At 51.9% G+C, this 16,345-nt stretch overlaps 1 protein-coding gene across 5 annotated transcripts in view; it reads left to right on the top strand.

Moving 5' to 3' along the window:
- FLT4 (fms related receptor tyrosine kinase 4) overlaps positions 1–14,451 on the top strand; it is a 44,372-nt gene extending 29,921 nt beyond the window's left edge. For 2 of the 5 annotated variants that reach the window (XM_086706608.1, XM_086706601.1), the window contains exons 24-30: positions 303–414; positions 2,245–2,344; positions 2,653–2,758; positions 3,267–3,412; positions 4,668–4,788; positions 5,896–5,981; positions 11,504–14,451. In XM_086706608.1, the coding sequence (XP_086562734.1) occupies positions 303–414; positions 2,245–2,344; positions 2,653–2,758; positions 3,267–3,412; positions 4,668–4,788; positions 5,896–5,981; positions 11,504–11,705 (873 nt within the window). In that variant the 3' untranslated portion in view covers positions 11,706–14,451. The remainder of the gene's footprint in view (positions 1–302; positions 415–2,244; positions 2,345–2,652; positions 2,759–3,266; positions 3,413–4,667; positions 4,789–5,895; positions 5,982–11,503) is intronic. The other 3 variants (XM_086706617.1, XM_086706614.1, XM_086706609.1) reach the window with 3 other exon arrangements.
- The last annotated feature ends 1,894 nt before the right edge of the window (positions 14,452–16,345 follow it).

Genomic DNA, 16,345 nt, shown 5'->3' with positions numbered 1-16,345 from the left:
TCTGGGGTCCAGAGGAGGAGGAGTTCCAAGTGCCCCCCTAAGAGTGCTCTGGGGCAGGAAGGGGCCCAGACAGACCTGGGAGAACAGCAGCAGGGCAGAAGACTTCAAGGAAGACACTAGGCACCTATAGGGTGTGAGAGTCTTCTGAACACAGAAGGGGTGGGAAGGGCCAAAGGCCGTCCTTGGGGTGTGGCTCCAGAATTCTGGGGAGACTGGGGGTGAGAGAGGGGCTGCCCAAGTGTTTGGCTTTCTTCCTCTCTTCCCTCCCTCCATGGGGACAAGCTTCCTCCCACCTCCCCCAGGCCCGGCTGCCTCTGAAGTGGATGGCCCCTGAGAGCATCTTTGACAAAGTGTACACCACGCAGAGTGACGTGTGGTCCTTTGGGGTGCTGCTCTGGGAGATCTTCTCCCTGGGTAAGTGCACGGCAGGGTGTGGGGGAGGGGAGAGGCAGGATGGTAGGCTCCAGGTCACATCACCCTAGCCCTTGTGAAGCAGGGGGCTGGGCGGCTCAGATGTGTGCACCTGGAGCAAGCAGTCACTCTATGGCGAGTGGCTTAAGAGCCCTCCACCTCTCCCCTCTGCCTCCAGCGTGGGCCACCCTGGCACCAGCTCTCGCGGGTGGAGGGTGGTGTACTCTGGTCTCTGCGAGCACAGAGCCTGTGTTTACTAGGCAGTCCCTGGGGTTACCGCAGGTCCCAGAGGAGAGGCCTCACAGGTCCCCCCAGATCGTCCCCTCCCTGGATGAGCCCCTTCCCCACCTGTCACTGGGGATGCCGCTCCTGCCTTCAAGGGCCGGGGTGTGTCCTGGAGGAGACTGGGTGCTGACTCAAGGATTGTACCTACTTAGGAGAGTTCCACGTGGGTCCCTGGGTGGGCACCCTGGGACCAAGATGAACCCCCCCCCCCACACACACTAGGGTGGAGCTAGGCAGTGAACAAATAGAGAAGTAAAAGAACTAAAGAGCAACTACCATGAATACTATTACTAAAAATCCAACGGCCTGGAGAGCACAGGAGGACAGACAGGGGCTGTGTGTGAGCTGGAGAGGAGGGCCTGGCTGATGAAGGGGCTGGGGGAGGGCAGGCAGGCCTGGGAAACAGCAGTCCAGGACTAGGGGACAACCAGGCCCATCATCCCGGAGTGTCGGATGATGGCAGGGGATGAGGAAGGGGCGTCAGGAAATGCAGCAAGAGGTAGGAGAGGTGGTCCATGCCCTGCACGAGCTGACCAGGGTGAGGACCTGGAATTTAAGTCTCATGGAAGCCATTCAGAGCTTTGAGCAAGGGAGAGAGCAGTCTGGGTTTTGTCTTAAAAGAATCACTCCTGGGGCACCTGCATGTCTCAGTCAGTAAAGCATCTGACTTTGGCTCAGATCATGATCTCACGATCCTTGAGTTCGAGCCTCTGCTACCAGCTCAGAGCCTGCTTCGGATCTTCTGTTGTCCTCTCTCTGCCCTTCCCCCGCTCGCATGCAGGCACACATGCGCGTGCATGCTCTCTCTCTCTCTCTCTCCCTCAAATATAAATGAAAAAAAAAGTTTAAAGGATTGCCCTACTGGGGCTCCTGGGTGGCTCAGTGGGTTGAGCGTCCAACTTCAGCTAAGGTCATGATCTCACAGTTCGTGAGTTCAAGCCCCGTGTAGGGCTCTGTGTTGACAACTTGGAGCCTGGAGCCTGCTTTGGATTCTGTGTCTCCCTCTCCTTTGCCCCTCCCCCACTTGCACTCGGTCTCTCGCTCTCTCTCTCTCTCTCTCAAAAATAAATAAACATTAAAAAAATAAAAAAATAAAAAGGATCGCCCTGCTGTTGTGTGGCTTGCCCTCAGGGGCAGAGGGAGGCCAAGAGGCTCTTTAGGGCCATCTTTTCTGTGGTCAGGAGAGGCGAGGTACTGCATGCAGGCAAAGCCACAGGATTTAGGAAGGGATTGCATTGGATGCCTGGGGAGGGTGTCTCTGAAGAGGGGTCACTGTGCCAAACCTGGCTTAATTGGCTCAGTGTGGCTTCCTGACCCTGGGGATCCCCGCAACCGTGTTTTCATCCATCATTCTTTTTTAACCTAATGAAGAACTATAATAGGAGGACAGGAGTGCTGGCCAGCCCCCACCCCCACCCCAGGCCTGGAAGCAGCAGGATGAGCCCTCTGCCATAAAGGGCCAGGACAAAGCCAATCTGAGGGGGCTGGACTGAGCACCGGCTGCCTGCTCCCCACCCACCCCCTGCCTCACCCTGTTCCTGCCATCAGGGGCCTCCCCCTACCCTGGGGTGCAGATCAATGAGGAGTTCTGTCAGCGGCTAAAAGAGGGCACACGGATGAGAGCCCCAGAGCTGGCCACTCCCGCCATGTGAGTTTCCCCACTGACTCTGCAGGTGTTGGGGGGTTGGTGGGGTTGGGGGTGTTGCATGCAAAAGGAGCAGAACTGGGGAGGTGGCGCAGGCCTGAGGCTGGGGTAGAGGCCTGCAGATGGAGTTCATTGCTCTACTCCTGATCCATCCACTGGCCCCTGGACAGCTCTCCCCCACCCGCCCCAGGCAGAAAAGACAGGGTAGGCAGTGAGGGTGTGAGGGGCCAAGGTTAGGGGAGCTGGGCAGTCTGCTGGTGGATGGTGTGGGTGCACTCAGACCATAGGCCAGCAGCCAGCTTTACCCACAGACGTGGCGTCATGCTGAGCTGCTGGTCAGGAGACCCCAAAGAGAGGCCTGCGTTCTCGGAGCTGGTGGAGATCCTGGGGGACCTGCTCCAGGGCAGGGGCCAACAGGTAAGTCTTCTCTGTCCACCCTGTCCTGCTGTAGCAACCTCTGACCCCCAACCCCAGGACCATCGGGCAGATGGTCAGAGCCCGTCTTTGGCCATGCGGAGCCCTCGACTGGCCTTCAGGGGGTATGCAAGCCCTGCCCCCTGCACCCACATTTCACTTCTGTCTCCCTCCCATAATGTGCCTGGGGGTGCAGAGAGCAAAGCCAGCTCAAGCCCACCCTAGTGCTCTGGGGTCCAGAGGCGTGAGAAAGGGCTGTGCCCACAGTACCAACTGTGCCCCAAAGGAGGGGACCCTGGGTTGAGATTGCCCGTGCTGTGTCTTCCTCCTTATAAGTGGGGCACCTGGGAAGGCTGTTGGGAGAATTCGCTAGGCAGGCTCACTTAAACCTCAGAGCACCTTGCTGCACAGAACTTCACCGGTCAGGAGCCCCAGCAGTCCTGAGCGCAAGGGTGGGGGCTGAGGGGACACAGTGATGTCTGACCCTGGTGGGCTCTGCCATTCCCACCAGGAGGAGGAGGACTGCATGGCTCCCTGCAGCTCTCAGAGCTTGGAGGAAGGCAGTTTCTTGCAGGCGTCCACCACAGCCCTGCACATCGCCGAGGCCGACACCGAGGACAGCCCGCCAAGCCTGCACCGGCACAGCCTGGCAGCCAGGTCAGCCACACTGCCTCAGGTCCAGGGATCCCCTGGGCAGGGAGAAAGCAGTTCCGACATGGTATATTTTATTCTCATTAGTCATCAAGAAAAAGCAAACTACAAGGACTTGAGAGACCAACTCAGAGAGCACAGTGATTTTATTTTTATAATTTTTTTTAATGTTTGCTTGTTTATTTTGAGAGAGAAAGAGCGAAAAGAGGAGGGGCAGAGGAGAGAGGGAGACAGAATCCCAAGCAGGCTCTGCACCGTCAGCCTGGAACCCAATGCGGGGCTTGATCCCACGACCTGTGAGATCATGACCTGAGCCAAAATCAAGAGCTGGATGCTTAACCAACTGAGCCACCCAGGCGCCCCAAGAGCACAGTGATTTTAAAAGACAGTACTGGGGGCTGTGGCTCCCTGGAGGGCCTGGTTAGCTTTGGGGCCCCTCCAAGGGCATATAGACTGCCACTTTGCTTTTCTCTGCACCCCTTCAGTCCTTCTCTCTACCCTCCAGCCTCCTCTGCTTCTGGCATTCATAGCCCCTAAAGGCACTTCCCCTTAGTCTGAAATTTGGGGTCCTGGGAGCAGAGTAGGCCTGTCACTAATCTGTATTCAGGATTCAGACGGTAGCCTAAGTTCCCAGAGTTCTGCATCAGATGTCTCTTGCCAATGGCTGTTTATACTCCAGGAAGGCTTTTTATGTTTCTCTGAAACCCACCACCCCCTGCGCCCCAGCATAGAGCAGGGTCAGGCCTGGGAGACAGGAACAGCCAGCTGGTGCCCACGAGGCTCCTTCCACCAGTCATCCCCACGCACACACGGACATGCACATGGGCACACATGTGTACACACACCCACACACACAGGCCAGGTGGCAGCTTGCTGCACCAGACTGCTTGCCTTGCACAGAGAGGCCCGTTCTGGGGTGAAGGCCTCTCTACATCTCTCGCCAGCTCCATGCCAACCACCCGCCTCTGCCCCCCGGGGCTGGGCGCTCTGCACTCACATCCTATGCCCTTCCCAGCAGTGGCCTCAGGAGGTTCTCTCCTCCTGCACACACAGGAGAGGAGACACCGCTCAGCATGGGGAGAGGGGCCGCGTGGCAGATGGCTGCAGGGGGCACCCGAGGGAGACCCAGCCCAGCACCGCACCCAGGGCCCATACTCTCATCCCAGAACTGGGTCCTCCTGGGGAGACATGGGGCAGATGGAGAGGTGGAGAGAGCTTTCTGGGGCACATTTCTTCAGCACTCCCTGCTTTCTCCCCACAGATACTACAACTGTGTGTCCTTTCCTGGGTGCCTAGCCAGAGGGACTCAGACCCAGGGCTCCTCCAGGATGAAAACATTCGAAGAATTTCCCATGACCCCAACAACCTACAAGGCCTCCGTGGTAAGTGGGGCCAGTGGGCCCGGGCACCCCAGATCAGGGTGGCTGGTCTCTGCTGGGAGAAGGTGCCGGGAACTCCTGAGGCTGGCAGGGGAAAGTCGCTGAGGAAAGGGTGCCGACTGTCCCTTGAAATGTCAAGTCCTCTATTGCACCTCAGGCATGTTGGGGTCTGTGTGCCTCTGCGATGCCACCATCCCTCAGCCGCTACCCACTGTGCCCTCATCACTCACACAGGGTCTCCTTCCGCACAGCATAGAAACCCAGTGGAAAGACAGCTTCTCCTCCCAGATGGTTATTATTGGATTAGCCTGAGTCAGGGCTTCCCTTTGGTGGCCCCCCAGCCATGTGGCCAGAGAGAAGGGGATGGTGTCCCCAGAGAAGGAGGCCTGGGAACAGGGCACAGGACATAGCTGTGTCCTCGGATTCAGTCAAGCAGAGTGGACCCACCATGCCACTAAGCCGGAGCCCGCGTGTCCACTTTGTAAAAGCACAAACTCACCCTCTTAGCCTATTTCCAAGACACATAGCCAGGAACCTTCCCATTCCAGCCTCGCTCCGGATGGGCCTGGTCAGTGAGTGCTCATGTCGCCTGGGGCCAGGTGAAGATGTTGGAGGGGCCCCAGCTCTGACGAGAGTGCTATTCCCCTCCATGCAATTCAAAACGAAAGTCACGCCCCATCTAAGGGTGACAGAACCCCGCCAAATCTGGGATGTGTCTCCGTGAAGACCATTTTTATCCACTACGAGCTGCCAGATTCTTTCAATGTTCTCCCGGTTTCTTCTTGTGTTCCTGCTCTCCCTGCACCCTGAGCGCTTGCATGGCCACTCTGTAGGAGCCCCCAGCATGCAGTATCCCGGCTTTGCCAACTCCCGAGTGCCGGCCAAGCACAGCCCCTCTGGGCCTCAGTTTCTCCCTCCATGGCAGGGACATGTGACCCTCCCCCGCATGCTCCAGTGAGGGGCGGACACCTGTTTTCTGCTCACTTGTCACAGGACAGGTGTTAGGTCTGCAGCAGTGCAGGTCTGTGCCACGCTGTTCTGGCCGGGGGGCAGCTGCCTGCAGATGGGCTTCAGGGGGGCCTACAGCCTCGGCTTGTTCTCTGCACACAGGATAACCAAACGGACAGTGGGATGGTGCTAGCCTCCGAGGAGTTTGAGCAGCTGGAGAGCAGGTACAGACAAGAAAGCGGGCTCAGGTAGGGCTTCTGGAACCTCTTTCCCTGCAAAGGGCCAGGAAGGGAAGCTGGGCCTGGGTATGCCCATCACTGTCTTACCTGAAACCTTTCATGGTTGCCTATTGCCTTTTTGTGTGTTCAAAGCAAACTACTCTGGAACTCAAGGCCTTTGGCCACCAGTCCTCCCAAAATAGCCCCCACCCCCATCACCATCCTGGCTCAGCATACCTGGTGCTGGTCCCCTACACCTTCCTTCCATATGACGGATGCTCTTGCTGAATCGAGTATGAGCCACCATGCCCACTGTACATACGCACCCGTAGCCAGGGGACTCCACCACCATCCCAGGACCCCAGTATTTAAGCTCAGTGGCAGCAGGAGACAGACAGATCATGTGACTTGGAGCTGGCTGCTGTCCTAGTTTGATAAGAATACCTTTACAGAGAAATCCTTGTGTGCCTGCACAGAAAGTGACCCAGATAGATGACCTCTCTTTGTCCAAGGTGATAGCACCCTACCCACCCCCCCTCAAAAAACTTGAATGTTTAATCTTTTAAGAGTATAGATGAAATAGTTACATGTCTACCTATTCATTCTCCTAGTTGACTTGTACATAACTGGGTTTATTTAAGTTCATTTATTTATTTTGAGAGAGACAGAGGCAGCGCAACTAGGGGAGGGACAGAGAGAGGGGGGAGAGAGAGAGAATCCCAAGCAGGCTCCACGATGCCAGCCCAGAGCCTGACTCAGGGATCCAATTCATGAAATCGAGAGATTATGACCTGAACTGAAACCAAGAGTCAGATGCTTAACCAACTGAGCCACCCAGGTGCCCTGTACATAGCTGTTTAAATGACAGGACTTGGGGGTGCCTACCTGGCTCAGTTGGTGGAGCGTGCAACTCTTTTTTTTTTTTTAATTTGCATCCAAGTTAGTGAGCATACAGTGCAACAGTGATTTCAGGAGTAGATTCCTTAATGCCCCTTACTCATTCAGCCCATTCCCCCTCCCACAACCCTTCCAGTAACCCTCTGGTTGTTCTCCATATTTATAAGTCTCTTATGTTTTGTCCCCCTCCTTGTTTTTATATTATTTTTGCTTCCCTTCCCCTGTGTTCATCAGTTTCGTATCTTAAAGTCCTCATATGAGTGAGGTCATATGATATTTGTCTTTCTCTGACTAATTTCACTTAGCATAATACCCTCCAGTTCCATCCATGTAGTTGCAAATGGCAAGATTTCATTCTTTTTGATTGCCAACTAATATTCCATTGTATATGTATACCACATCTTCTTTATCCATTCATCCATCGATGAACATTTGGGCTCTTTCCATACTTCGGCTATTGTTGATAGTGCTGCTAGAAACATTGGGGTGCATGTGCCCCTTCGAAACAGCATACCCTTTGGATAAATACCTAGTAGTGCTATTGCTGGGTCGTAGGGTAGTTCTATTTTTAGTTTTTTGAGGAACCTCCATACTGTTTTCCATAGTGGCTGCACCAGTTTGCATTCCTACCAGCAGTGCAAAAGAGATCCTGTCTCTCCACATCCTCGTCAACATCTGTTGTTGCCTAAGTTGTTAATGTTAACCATTCTGACAAGTGTAAGGTGGTATCTCATTGTGGTTTTGATTTGTATTTCCCTGATGATGAGTGATGTGGAGCCTTTTTTCATGTGTCTTCTTTGGAGAAGTGTCTGTTCATGTCTTTTGCCCATCTCTTCACTGGATTATTTGTTTTTTGGGTGTTGAGTTTGATAAGTTCTTTATAGATTTTGGATACTAACCCTTTATCTGATATGTCGTTGCAAATATCTTCTCCCATTCCGTTGGTTGCCTTTTCATTTTGCTGATTGTTTCCTTCGCTGTGCAAAAGCTTTTTATTTTAATGAGGTCCCAATAGTTCATTTTTTGGAGCGTGCAACTCTTGATCTTGGGGTCGCAAGTTCAAACCCCACATTGAAATGAACGAATGAACAAATGAATGAATGGATGAATAGATGACAGGAACTACAATACTGTAAGACATTGCCCTTTTCCACTTTCTTCAGACCACTCACTTCTACCTTTGATGTCTGTGTCTGTCTCAGGAGTCCCTTTTTAGGTCATCTGACACAATTTTCCAGAACAAACCATGGCTTCTGTCTCTGCTGTTTTTTAATCACTAAATGAGGTTGTCACTGAATATTTTACACTAAACCACAAGTATTTATTTGTATCACGTTAGGGTAGTTGATGCTATTGTTCACCTTTCTGGTAGGTGTATTTATGACATCTACAACTCAACCAACTATTAGATATTTTCCCAGCAGCCTGCAAAGGGTGTGTTTGCAGCACTCTGAATGCTGGTGGTTGTGGGATCACACACCCAGCCATGACTACTTGCATCTATACCATGCATCTTGGCCTCTTTTTTTGTTTTTCTTGATTCCATCAGGTGATATCTATTGGTAACCTAGTTTCGGAAAATTAATGCTAATTGCATTGTTGTAAATAGTTTTTGGCTAATGTCCCTTTACCAAACAGTATTTTCTATCTCAAAAAAAGATAATTCAGTAAGAGGGTGAGTCATAGGGTGATTGTTAAATTCTAATCTCCACATATCTTCGTAAAAACAACACCCAAAATAAGGCCACTCAGAGCCCATACCTGTGATGTAACCAAGAGAAACAGACTCAAGTTTACCTGTGAGTAGGGAACTCAGCACTAGGGCCAGCAGAGCCAAACCTGAGTCTTGGTGGAGGGAGAGTAAATAGGGACTGTCCCATGAGAGAGGAGTGTGATAAGGTCCTCCAGACAAACAAACTGGGGAGATAATGGAGGAGCCAGAGGTCTGGTGGAGGAGAGCAGGGCTCCAGGGCAAGTCTGAAGCACCAGGAGCAGCCGTCTTGGGAAGGAGCTTCTTGTGAAAGGGAGTGTTTCGTAGTGAAGGAGGAAGAAAGTTGCAGAAGATAAGAGTCCTCCAGAAGCAAGAATCCAGAAGACAGATACACACCCAAGGAAACCATTTATTACAGAACTGCACCTCACAATAGAAGTGACAGCACTATTCTTCTCACGGGGTTCCCTGGGAAGCACAGCATGACCAGCCACCGAGAGGTACAGCAGGTCACCTGGTGGGTGCATTCACTTGGTATATGGAACATTCTCCAAACAGGTGCAAAGATAGAATGCACCTTGAAGGGCTCTGTGCAGGGAGAAGGAGGGAGCTTATCTGTCCGGTCCTTTCCTGTCTCCTGTGAACCACCAATCACACCACATAGGGTCCTCACTTCCAGGTCACTCACCCGGCCCTTAGAGGGGCCACTTAGGATGACAGATCCACCCCCTGAAGTGTGGCATTTCATCCAAGTGTGTAGGCAAGAGGAAGATATGGAAGCCCTGGGCTTGTGGTAGGTCAGCATGGCTGTGTGGCAGCAACCACAAGGGGGCCCAGGACTCCCAGCAAAGTGACTGGTTGGTTCCAGGTGACAATACAATGCAGGACAAGAATGGAGCCTTTGCAGAGGATGCAGTTGAAGGAATTCAATGTGACACCACAGACACAGGTCTAGTGCAGCACTCTTAAATTAAGCAACATCAGAAGCCACCCATATCCCAAGCCCCTTCCATAGGATAACCAGATACTTCTAGCTGAGGAAATCCCAGCATGAATAATCATGAACAGAAAAAAATAATCACTATCCATACAAAATTATTACAAGAATAAAACAATTAGAATGTAGATGTAAATACTCAAAAAAAAAAAAAAAAAGAAAAAAAAAGAAGCAAGGAAAAGCTGATACATACTCCAGTGTATTCAATACATAATTAAACAAAGGAGCCACACCAGGAATCAGAAACTCACTCAGATGGAAATGGGTAGTGTGACAGTATTAAATGGTGGTTGACTACATTTCAGGAAAGAAATTGAAATAAAAGAGAAATCCCCTCAAAAATGAAGACTGGAGAGGGGGTGCCCAAGGATCAGTAGATATGATCAATTCTTCCTTGCAGAGAAAGACGCCGAAGATGGACATGAAAAGACAAAAGAAAATAAAACCAAAACAAAGAGGTAAAAAAGATGAGAAAGAAAGTTGGTGGTGTAGTAGTTGAGTAGAAAAGATCCAATCTATGTAAAATTGGAGTCTCCGAAGAAGCCTATGCTGACAGTAAAACAGACCTAGTATTTTAAACTTGGAATTCAAGGGGCGCCTGCATGGCTCAGTCGGTTAAGCGTCCAACTTCGGCTCAGGTCATGATCTCGCGGTCCGTGAGTTCGAGCCCCGCGTCGGGCTTTGTGCTGACAGCTCAGAGCCTGGAACCTGTTTCAGATTCTGTGTCTCCCTCTCTCTCTGACCCTCCCCCGTTCATGCTCTGTGTCTCTCTGTCTCAAAAATAAATAAACGTTAAAAAAAATTTAACAAAATAAACTTAGAATTCAAGATAACCCTCTTAGAAAAGAATAACTAAATCTACATCTCCAAAGATGGACTAGGAAAACTGACCCAGAACAGTAGGCTTGGACGCAAAGCTTAGTTGAACTGTTAGACTTTCAAGGTAAACATTCTGGAAATTCAGGCAAAAAGGCTGAGTCATTTATTTATTTATTTTTAATATTTATTTATTTTTCGGAGAATGCAAGCCGGGAGGGGCAGAGAGAGGAGGACAGAGGATCTGTGCTGACAGCAGCGAGCCCGATGTGGGGCTCAAACTCATGAACCTTGAGATCATGAAGTCAGCCACTCAACTGACTGAGCCACCCAGGTGCCCCAGGCAGAGTCATTTATGAAGGAAAAAAAAGTCAGGCTGGCATCAGGCTTAGCACCATGCAAAGCAAAATTAAAATCAGAAGCAATGAAGCAACATTTGCAAACTCTCAAAGAAAGTGAGAGCTTAGTGGGGAGTGTCATCTGACCATCAGTGAGGACGCAGGGGTTGGGGCTGGCACCTTCAAGGCCTCCCAGGCCAGGGAGAGAGGAGCTTGGTGTTCATCCCGAGAGTGACAAAACGCCATTGGAGGGTCTGTCAGGAGAAGGACATTCTCCAGCTGGAAGGATCCCTGAAGACAAGGCCCTAGGGAGGCAGTGTTGGGAGAGGAGAGGTGTGCCAGGTTAGTGTAGAGCATCTGAGGTGGCCACTGACTCTGGAGCAGGACAGGGCATGCAGAGAGGGGCATGGATGTATTCTGCAGTTAAAACGTACAGGCGTCTGGGTGGATTGGATGTGAGGGGCTCAGGAAAGGATGTCACCCAGGGGCTTGAACCACTGAGTCAGCATTGGTGCGTTCACAGAGATGGGCAGGTCTGGGAGAGAAATAGGTCTGGAGGCATGGAGCAGGCATTCTCCATCATCCCACACCCAGGCTTGGGACAGAGAAAGCTCCAGTGTTTGCCAACACTCACATCAGCCTGCTTTGCTGTGTGCGTCAAGCCTGTGTTCCTGATGGCTCTGGACTTGCTTGATGCTCTGGTCATGTCTCTGGTGATTCCAACCAGACCCCCTACTAGGGTCCTGTCCCTCTTGTCTTCTTGTCTTACTGACCATCACCTTCCCTGTCTCAGCAGCTGTAAAGGACCTGGCCGGAATGTGGACGCGACCAGGGCGCACCCTGACACCCAAGGGCGGCGGCGGAGGCCGGACCGCGGGGCGCGGGGAGGCCAGGTGTTCTACAACAGCGAGTATGGGGAGCTGGTGGGTCCACACGATGTGGGGGACTGCCCACCGTCTGCCCGTGCACGCTTCTTTGCAGACGACTGTTACTGAGGGCGGCCCCCAGGCAAGGCCCCAAGACCCTGGGCTCTGACCCTTGGCACAGGTGGAGGGACATGTCTGGATGGCGAGCAAAGGGTAGGGGGCCCAGGCTGGGAACTCCTCTCCTTCAGCTTGGGCCAGGAGGCATTTCCTCCTCCCTGGTTAGGAAGAATAAAACCCAGGCTCCAAGGCTCCCCAAACTCCATCACCACACCTGCCCTAGGCCACCCTTTGGATCTCCCGGGGCCTTCTTCCCTTCAGACTCAGATTCCATGTAGCCCAACACCCATGGGGCCAGCCCTGATTGCCCTGCCCACCATGCTGGGTGGTGGCATGGTCCCCAATTTCTGACAAGGACTCCGTAGGTCTGAGAGTCACAGGGACAGAGGTGGAGCCAGACTTGTACTGTGGTCTCCCAGGTCCCGCCCCACCGTCCCCTGCACCTAGTCCCATGAGAATGGCTTTCTTGCCTCTCCAAGGCTGAAGACAGAGCTTTGTACTTCCATCTCAAACAACAAATGAGGAATTGGGGGGTGGGGTGTCCTCTCCTGAGCTGGCTGAACAGCTCGCCCTTCCAGGGACAGGGGTCTCTGCAGCACCAAGTGTCAGGGTCACAGGGTACCTTCCCCTGGGTGTTGAGAACTACCCAACAGAACTTTTTTTGTTAGAACTTCAGACTATTTGCGCTGCTGTGAAGAATTTACTTTTCAAATCTTTAGTCCCAGGGGAGCCCAGGGAAGGTCTTTCTGAATCTAGACGACTCTTGTCTCTGACCCCTAGTCAGGTGCCACACCAACATAGCACAGGCCACCATGGCCACCTTTTGCTGGAGGAGGGCTCCAGCCCCACCTGCCTGGCCCAAAAGTGGAAGAACCAGGTGATAGTCCAGAGCTGTCCAGCTTGAGAAATGCCTGGTTCTTCCCTCTGGATCCTCCATCTGCCACCCAAGGCACCTTCCAAGCTGTGAACGGCCTTATGAGAAGCCAACACCGTGGGACCCACTGAGGAAGGTCTTTGGTGCTGGCCCAGAGGACCCAGCAGCATTGTGCTATGCCGGGAGGCTATCAACAGACTTTCTTGTGGCCCCGGGGACAATCCTGTGTTCTTCCCCTGGTGTGTGCCCGATGTCGGTGCTCAGGCAGGTCAAGCCTTCACAGGGAAGTGACCAGGACCCTCTGGAGGCTGGAGCTGCTCTGCCCGGGCCCCCGCTCCCCATTCCAGCACCCACTGCCCAGTCACCCCTACCTCCGGCAGGAGAGAGACCCTTCTCCAATTAGCACCATGGAGATTGACATCCCACCCCACCCCACGAGACGCTTGCAGGACAGGCGGCCGTGCAGCGAGCAGGGGCTTGCCCGGCAGAACACCTCCCCCACTGCCCATTGTGTATTGTTCTTTTAAAATATATCGAATGCACGTATGACTGTAATCCTCACTGTCCCCAACGGCCCTCCTCCTAAGCTGTCACCTGACTGGGAGATGTAAGTCCCAGGTTTACCTGGTGGAAGTCCAGAGGCCATTCTCAGAGGGGCAAGGCGCACGATGCAGGTGCAGGGGCAGCCCCCCAGTACCCTCCCTACGTGCATATCACCTGATTATGTCACCTCTCCTCCTGTCACATAACTGTACAAGCAAAACTGGGAAGACAACCTACCATGCCCTTATAGACCATGTGTCCTGAAAAGATCTAAAGTATTTAACAAAAGATAATAATAAATTTGATGCCAGTCTTTGAGTTACAATGAATTGGTTCTCAGCTAAGTCCCAGCTGTCTATGAAGATGTGACTCCAGCCTTCTTCTCATGGAGTCAGCCCCATGAGACCACAGGACAGGCTACCCAGAGGAACAGGCACCAGAGACAGCTGTGCCCCGTCCCCTCCCCAGCTGTGCAGTTCCCCAAAGCCACCAGCAGAGGGCGCTTGGGAACCACCAGGAAGCCTGGCTGCTCTCCCCAATCCAGGAAGCACCCAGCCTGGCGTCCTATAAACACGTGGTAATATCTGCTTTATGGGTAAAGTGACACAACTCTCTGTCCCCGACTACTACGGCCAAACGCTGCTTCAGGACGACCCAGGCTGCCACAAGTCCCCTAGTTTCACTGGGCCTAGCAGGTGCCTTTGACCACCCCCATCACACACAGTGGGGCAGGCCCAGAGGGGTGCAGTGCACACTTAGGTCACCTCCCTGGTGTAAGTGTGTATCTGGACTCCGAGATCAAGAAGGTCTGAGCTGAGACTCCAGCTTCAATCACCCCCAGATAGATGTGCTCCAGCCAGGGATGTGTGGCAGGGCCCTCCACAGCCCTCCCCTGCCATGTTTGTGTGATTTCCCTTCCCGGGTGAGCAGCTGGCGTAGAGGTATCTGTGGATTGAGGTGTAACGCTGGCCATATGAATGTGGCCCAGCAGTAGCCTCAGGGGTTCAGGAAGGAGAGCAAGCGATGACCCCTAAACCTGGTTTTGGGCTAGGGCCAGGTATGTGGGGGACAGGCAGGGGACACCTCACCCAGGGGAGCAGATAGGAAGGAGCCCAGCAAAGGTGAGGAGGCTATCCTGTGGCCAGGTCCTATGCCTGCTTGTCCAGGCCTCTCCCATGCTGGGGAGACTTCTGGTTCCCTAATCCCCTCCTTGGGCTGTGATGCCCACTGTCCTGGCCTCATTTTCAACTCTGGTGGGAAGATCCCCTCACCACAAAGGCAGTTGGTAATGATGGGCTTGTTGTGGTTTTTGCTTCTATAATAAATCTAATCTGAATGTGACTACAGAAGAGACCCACACTGTCCCCTTCCCCATTGGGTTTGGATATTTTAACTTTATAATGTAATTGGTTGTGTTACGGAACCAGACTGGAACGCTGGCAGAAAAACCAAGCAACACTCGGAAATCTTGGATCGGAGATTTATTTAACACCGGCAGGCTCGGAGGAGACCGTTTCTCCAAAGATCTGAGCTCCGAATGAAGGGGGGAAGGGTAATTTATATTTGTCAACTTCCATATCTGTGTCAGGTTTTCACCCGCGTGGCAAACAGGGCAAGAAGAACCCAGAAGAGGAGTCTCTAAGCTAGAGACCAGAGCTTGTTTTAGTCCCATTGGCCATCTTATGGTGTAAAACTTTATTCATTTTCCCCAACATTCCCCCCTTTGATGCCTTTTTTAAAATCTTTATTAGACATCACTTTTTAGCTCTAGGAGTTGGTACCCTCAGAGGGCTAAGATACATGCTGCAGTTTGACAAACAACAGTGTTTTCAATAAAACGTACCAGGGTAGTTAGTATAGAGGGACCGATGGTCACAAGTAAAATTATGGAAAGCAGGGGCCCTGCCAGGGCAGGGAGCCAGGATGCCCAGTGTGTGAGATCCCATCCTCTCCATTGACCGATACTTTCCCATTGTCTACGTTGAATTCTTTCCTTGAGGTCCTTAAACTTAGTCCTGACTATTCCTGATTGTTTTACAAAATAGCAACATTCCTCCCCCAGAAAGATACAAGTCCCTCCTTTTTCTGAAGTGAGGAGGTAGAGAGCTGGCCTATTTTGGAGGGACACTGCTGCCAGGGAGTTTATTTGGCTTTGTCAGGTTCCCAGGGAGTCTGCCATCCAGTCCATGTCCAGTTTGTTGATGGCAGTCAACATGAAGGCATGTCAGTCTCTATTAGCCTGACAGCAATAAGCAAGATCAGGGTGATGACACCAGTAAGGGGCAAGGGCTGGCAGAGTTGCATCTGAACCCCTGGGCTTGGTCCACACGTTGATTCCTCAAGCTTCTGCCGTGAGCAGGCCAGCCAGCTTCCAGGGTGTGGCTGGAGCAGGGCTGGAGATCTCAGGGGCAGTGTCTTTTTGAGGGTCAGTTTAAGCGGGTTGACTGGATCTGGATCACTTCACCAGGTTGAGGGTTCATCTGAGTTGGCCTTCTCAGCTCTGGAGCGATGGACCCATGGGGTGATACCTGAAACTAAATCCTCTATTTGGTTGTATATCTGTAAAGTCTACCTCCAAGTCTTCAAAAGGGGCGGGTTTCTGGTAACTGTCAGATCAGATTTAGGGAAGATATGGTTTGCATATTTAGAGATCCATCCTGTTTTCCAGTTGTTTAAATAATCTTATGCCCATGGAGTCTTATTATTATCCCCATAGAATAACAAGCACAAAGATTGTCTATACATGAAATACTGTGACAATTTTTCTGGAGTTTACCTCAAGTTATCTAGTTTAGGCAAACAACAAACATTTAAAGACAATCAGAATAGAATTTAACATCCATAACGGTGCACTGTTGAAATATAGTTTTTCTCTCTAAAACCCCCCTTTCCAGAGATAGCCACATTGAGACCAATGCATTTGTAGAACAAATCCAGTCTTAACAAATCTGGCCTAATTATTTACATAAGCTCAGCAAGAATAGCGATTAATCATGAGGATCTTTTAAAGTTTGCTTTGCTGGAACCTTTTATAAGGAATCTCTGGGTTGAACTTTTAGTAGCCTCTCCAGGCCAGAAGCCAAGCTAAATACTTGCCATCAGACAGGCCTGCATACCTGCAGAATTGGGCAAATTCCTCTTCATGAGGTCCCCAAGATATCCTGAGGTTCCTGCACCTGCCAGGAAGTGACCTTCTTCACTCACCTGGTAAGGCTTCTGGGAACTCTGTAAGCAA

Source organism: Puma concolor, chromosome A1 (genome assembly GCF_028749965.1).
Source record: "Puma concolor isolate L17-30 chromosome A1, mPumCon1.1.hap2, whole genome shotgun sequence".
In the NCBI taxonomy this organism is placed as follows: domain Eukaryota; kingdom Metazoa; phylum Chordata; class Mammalia; order Carnivora; family Felidae; genus Puma; species Puma concolor.
This window is presented reverse-complemented; position numbering and strand designations above follow the sequence as displayed.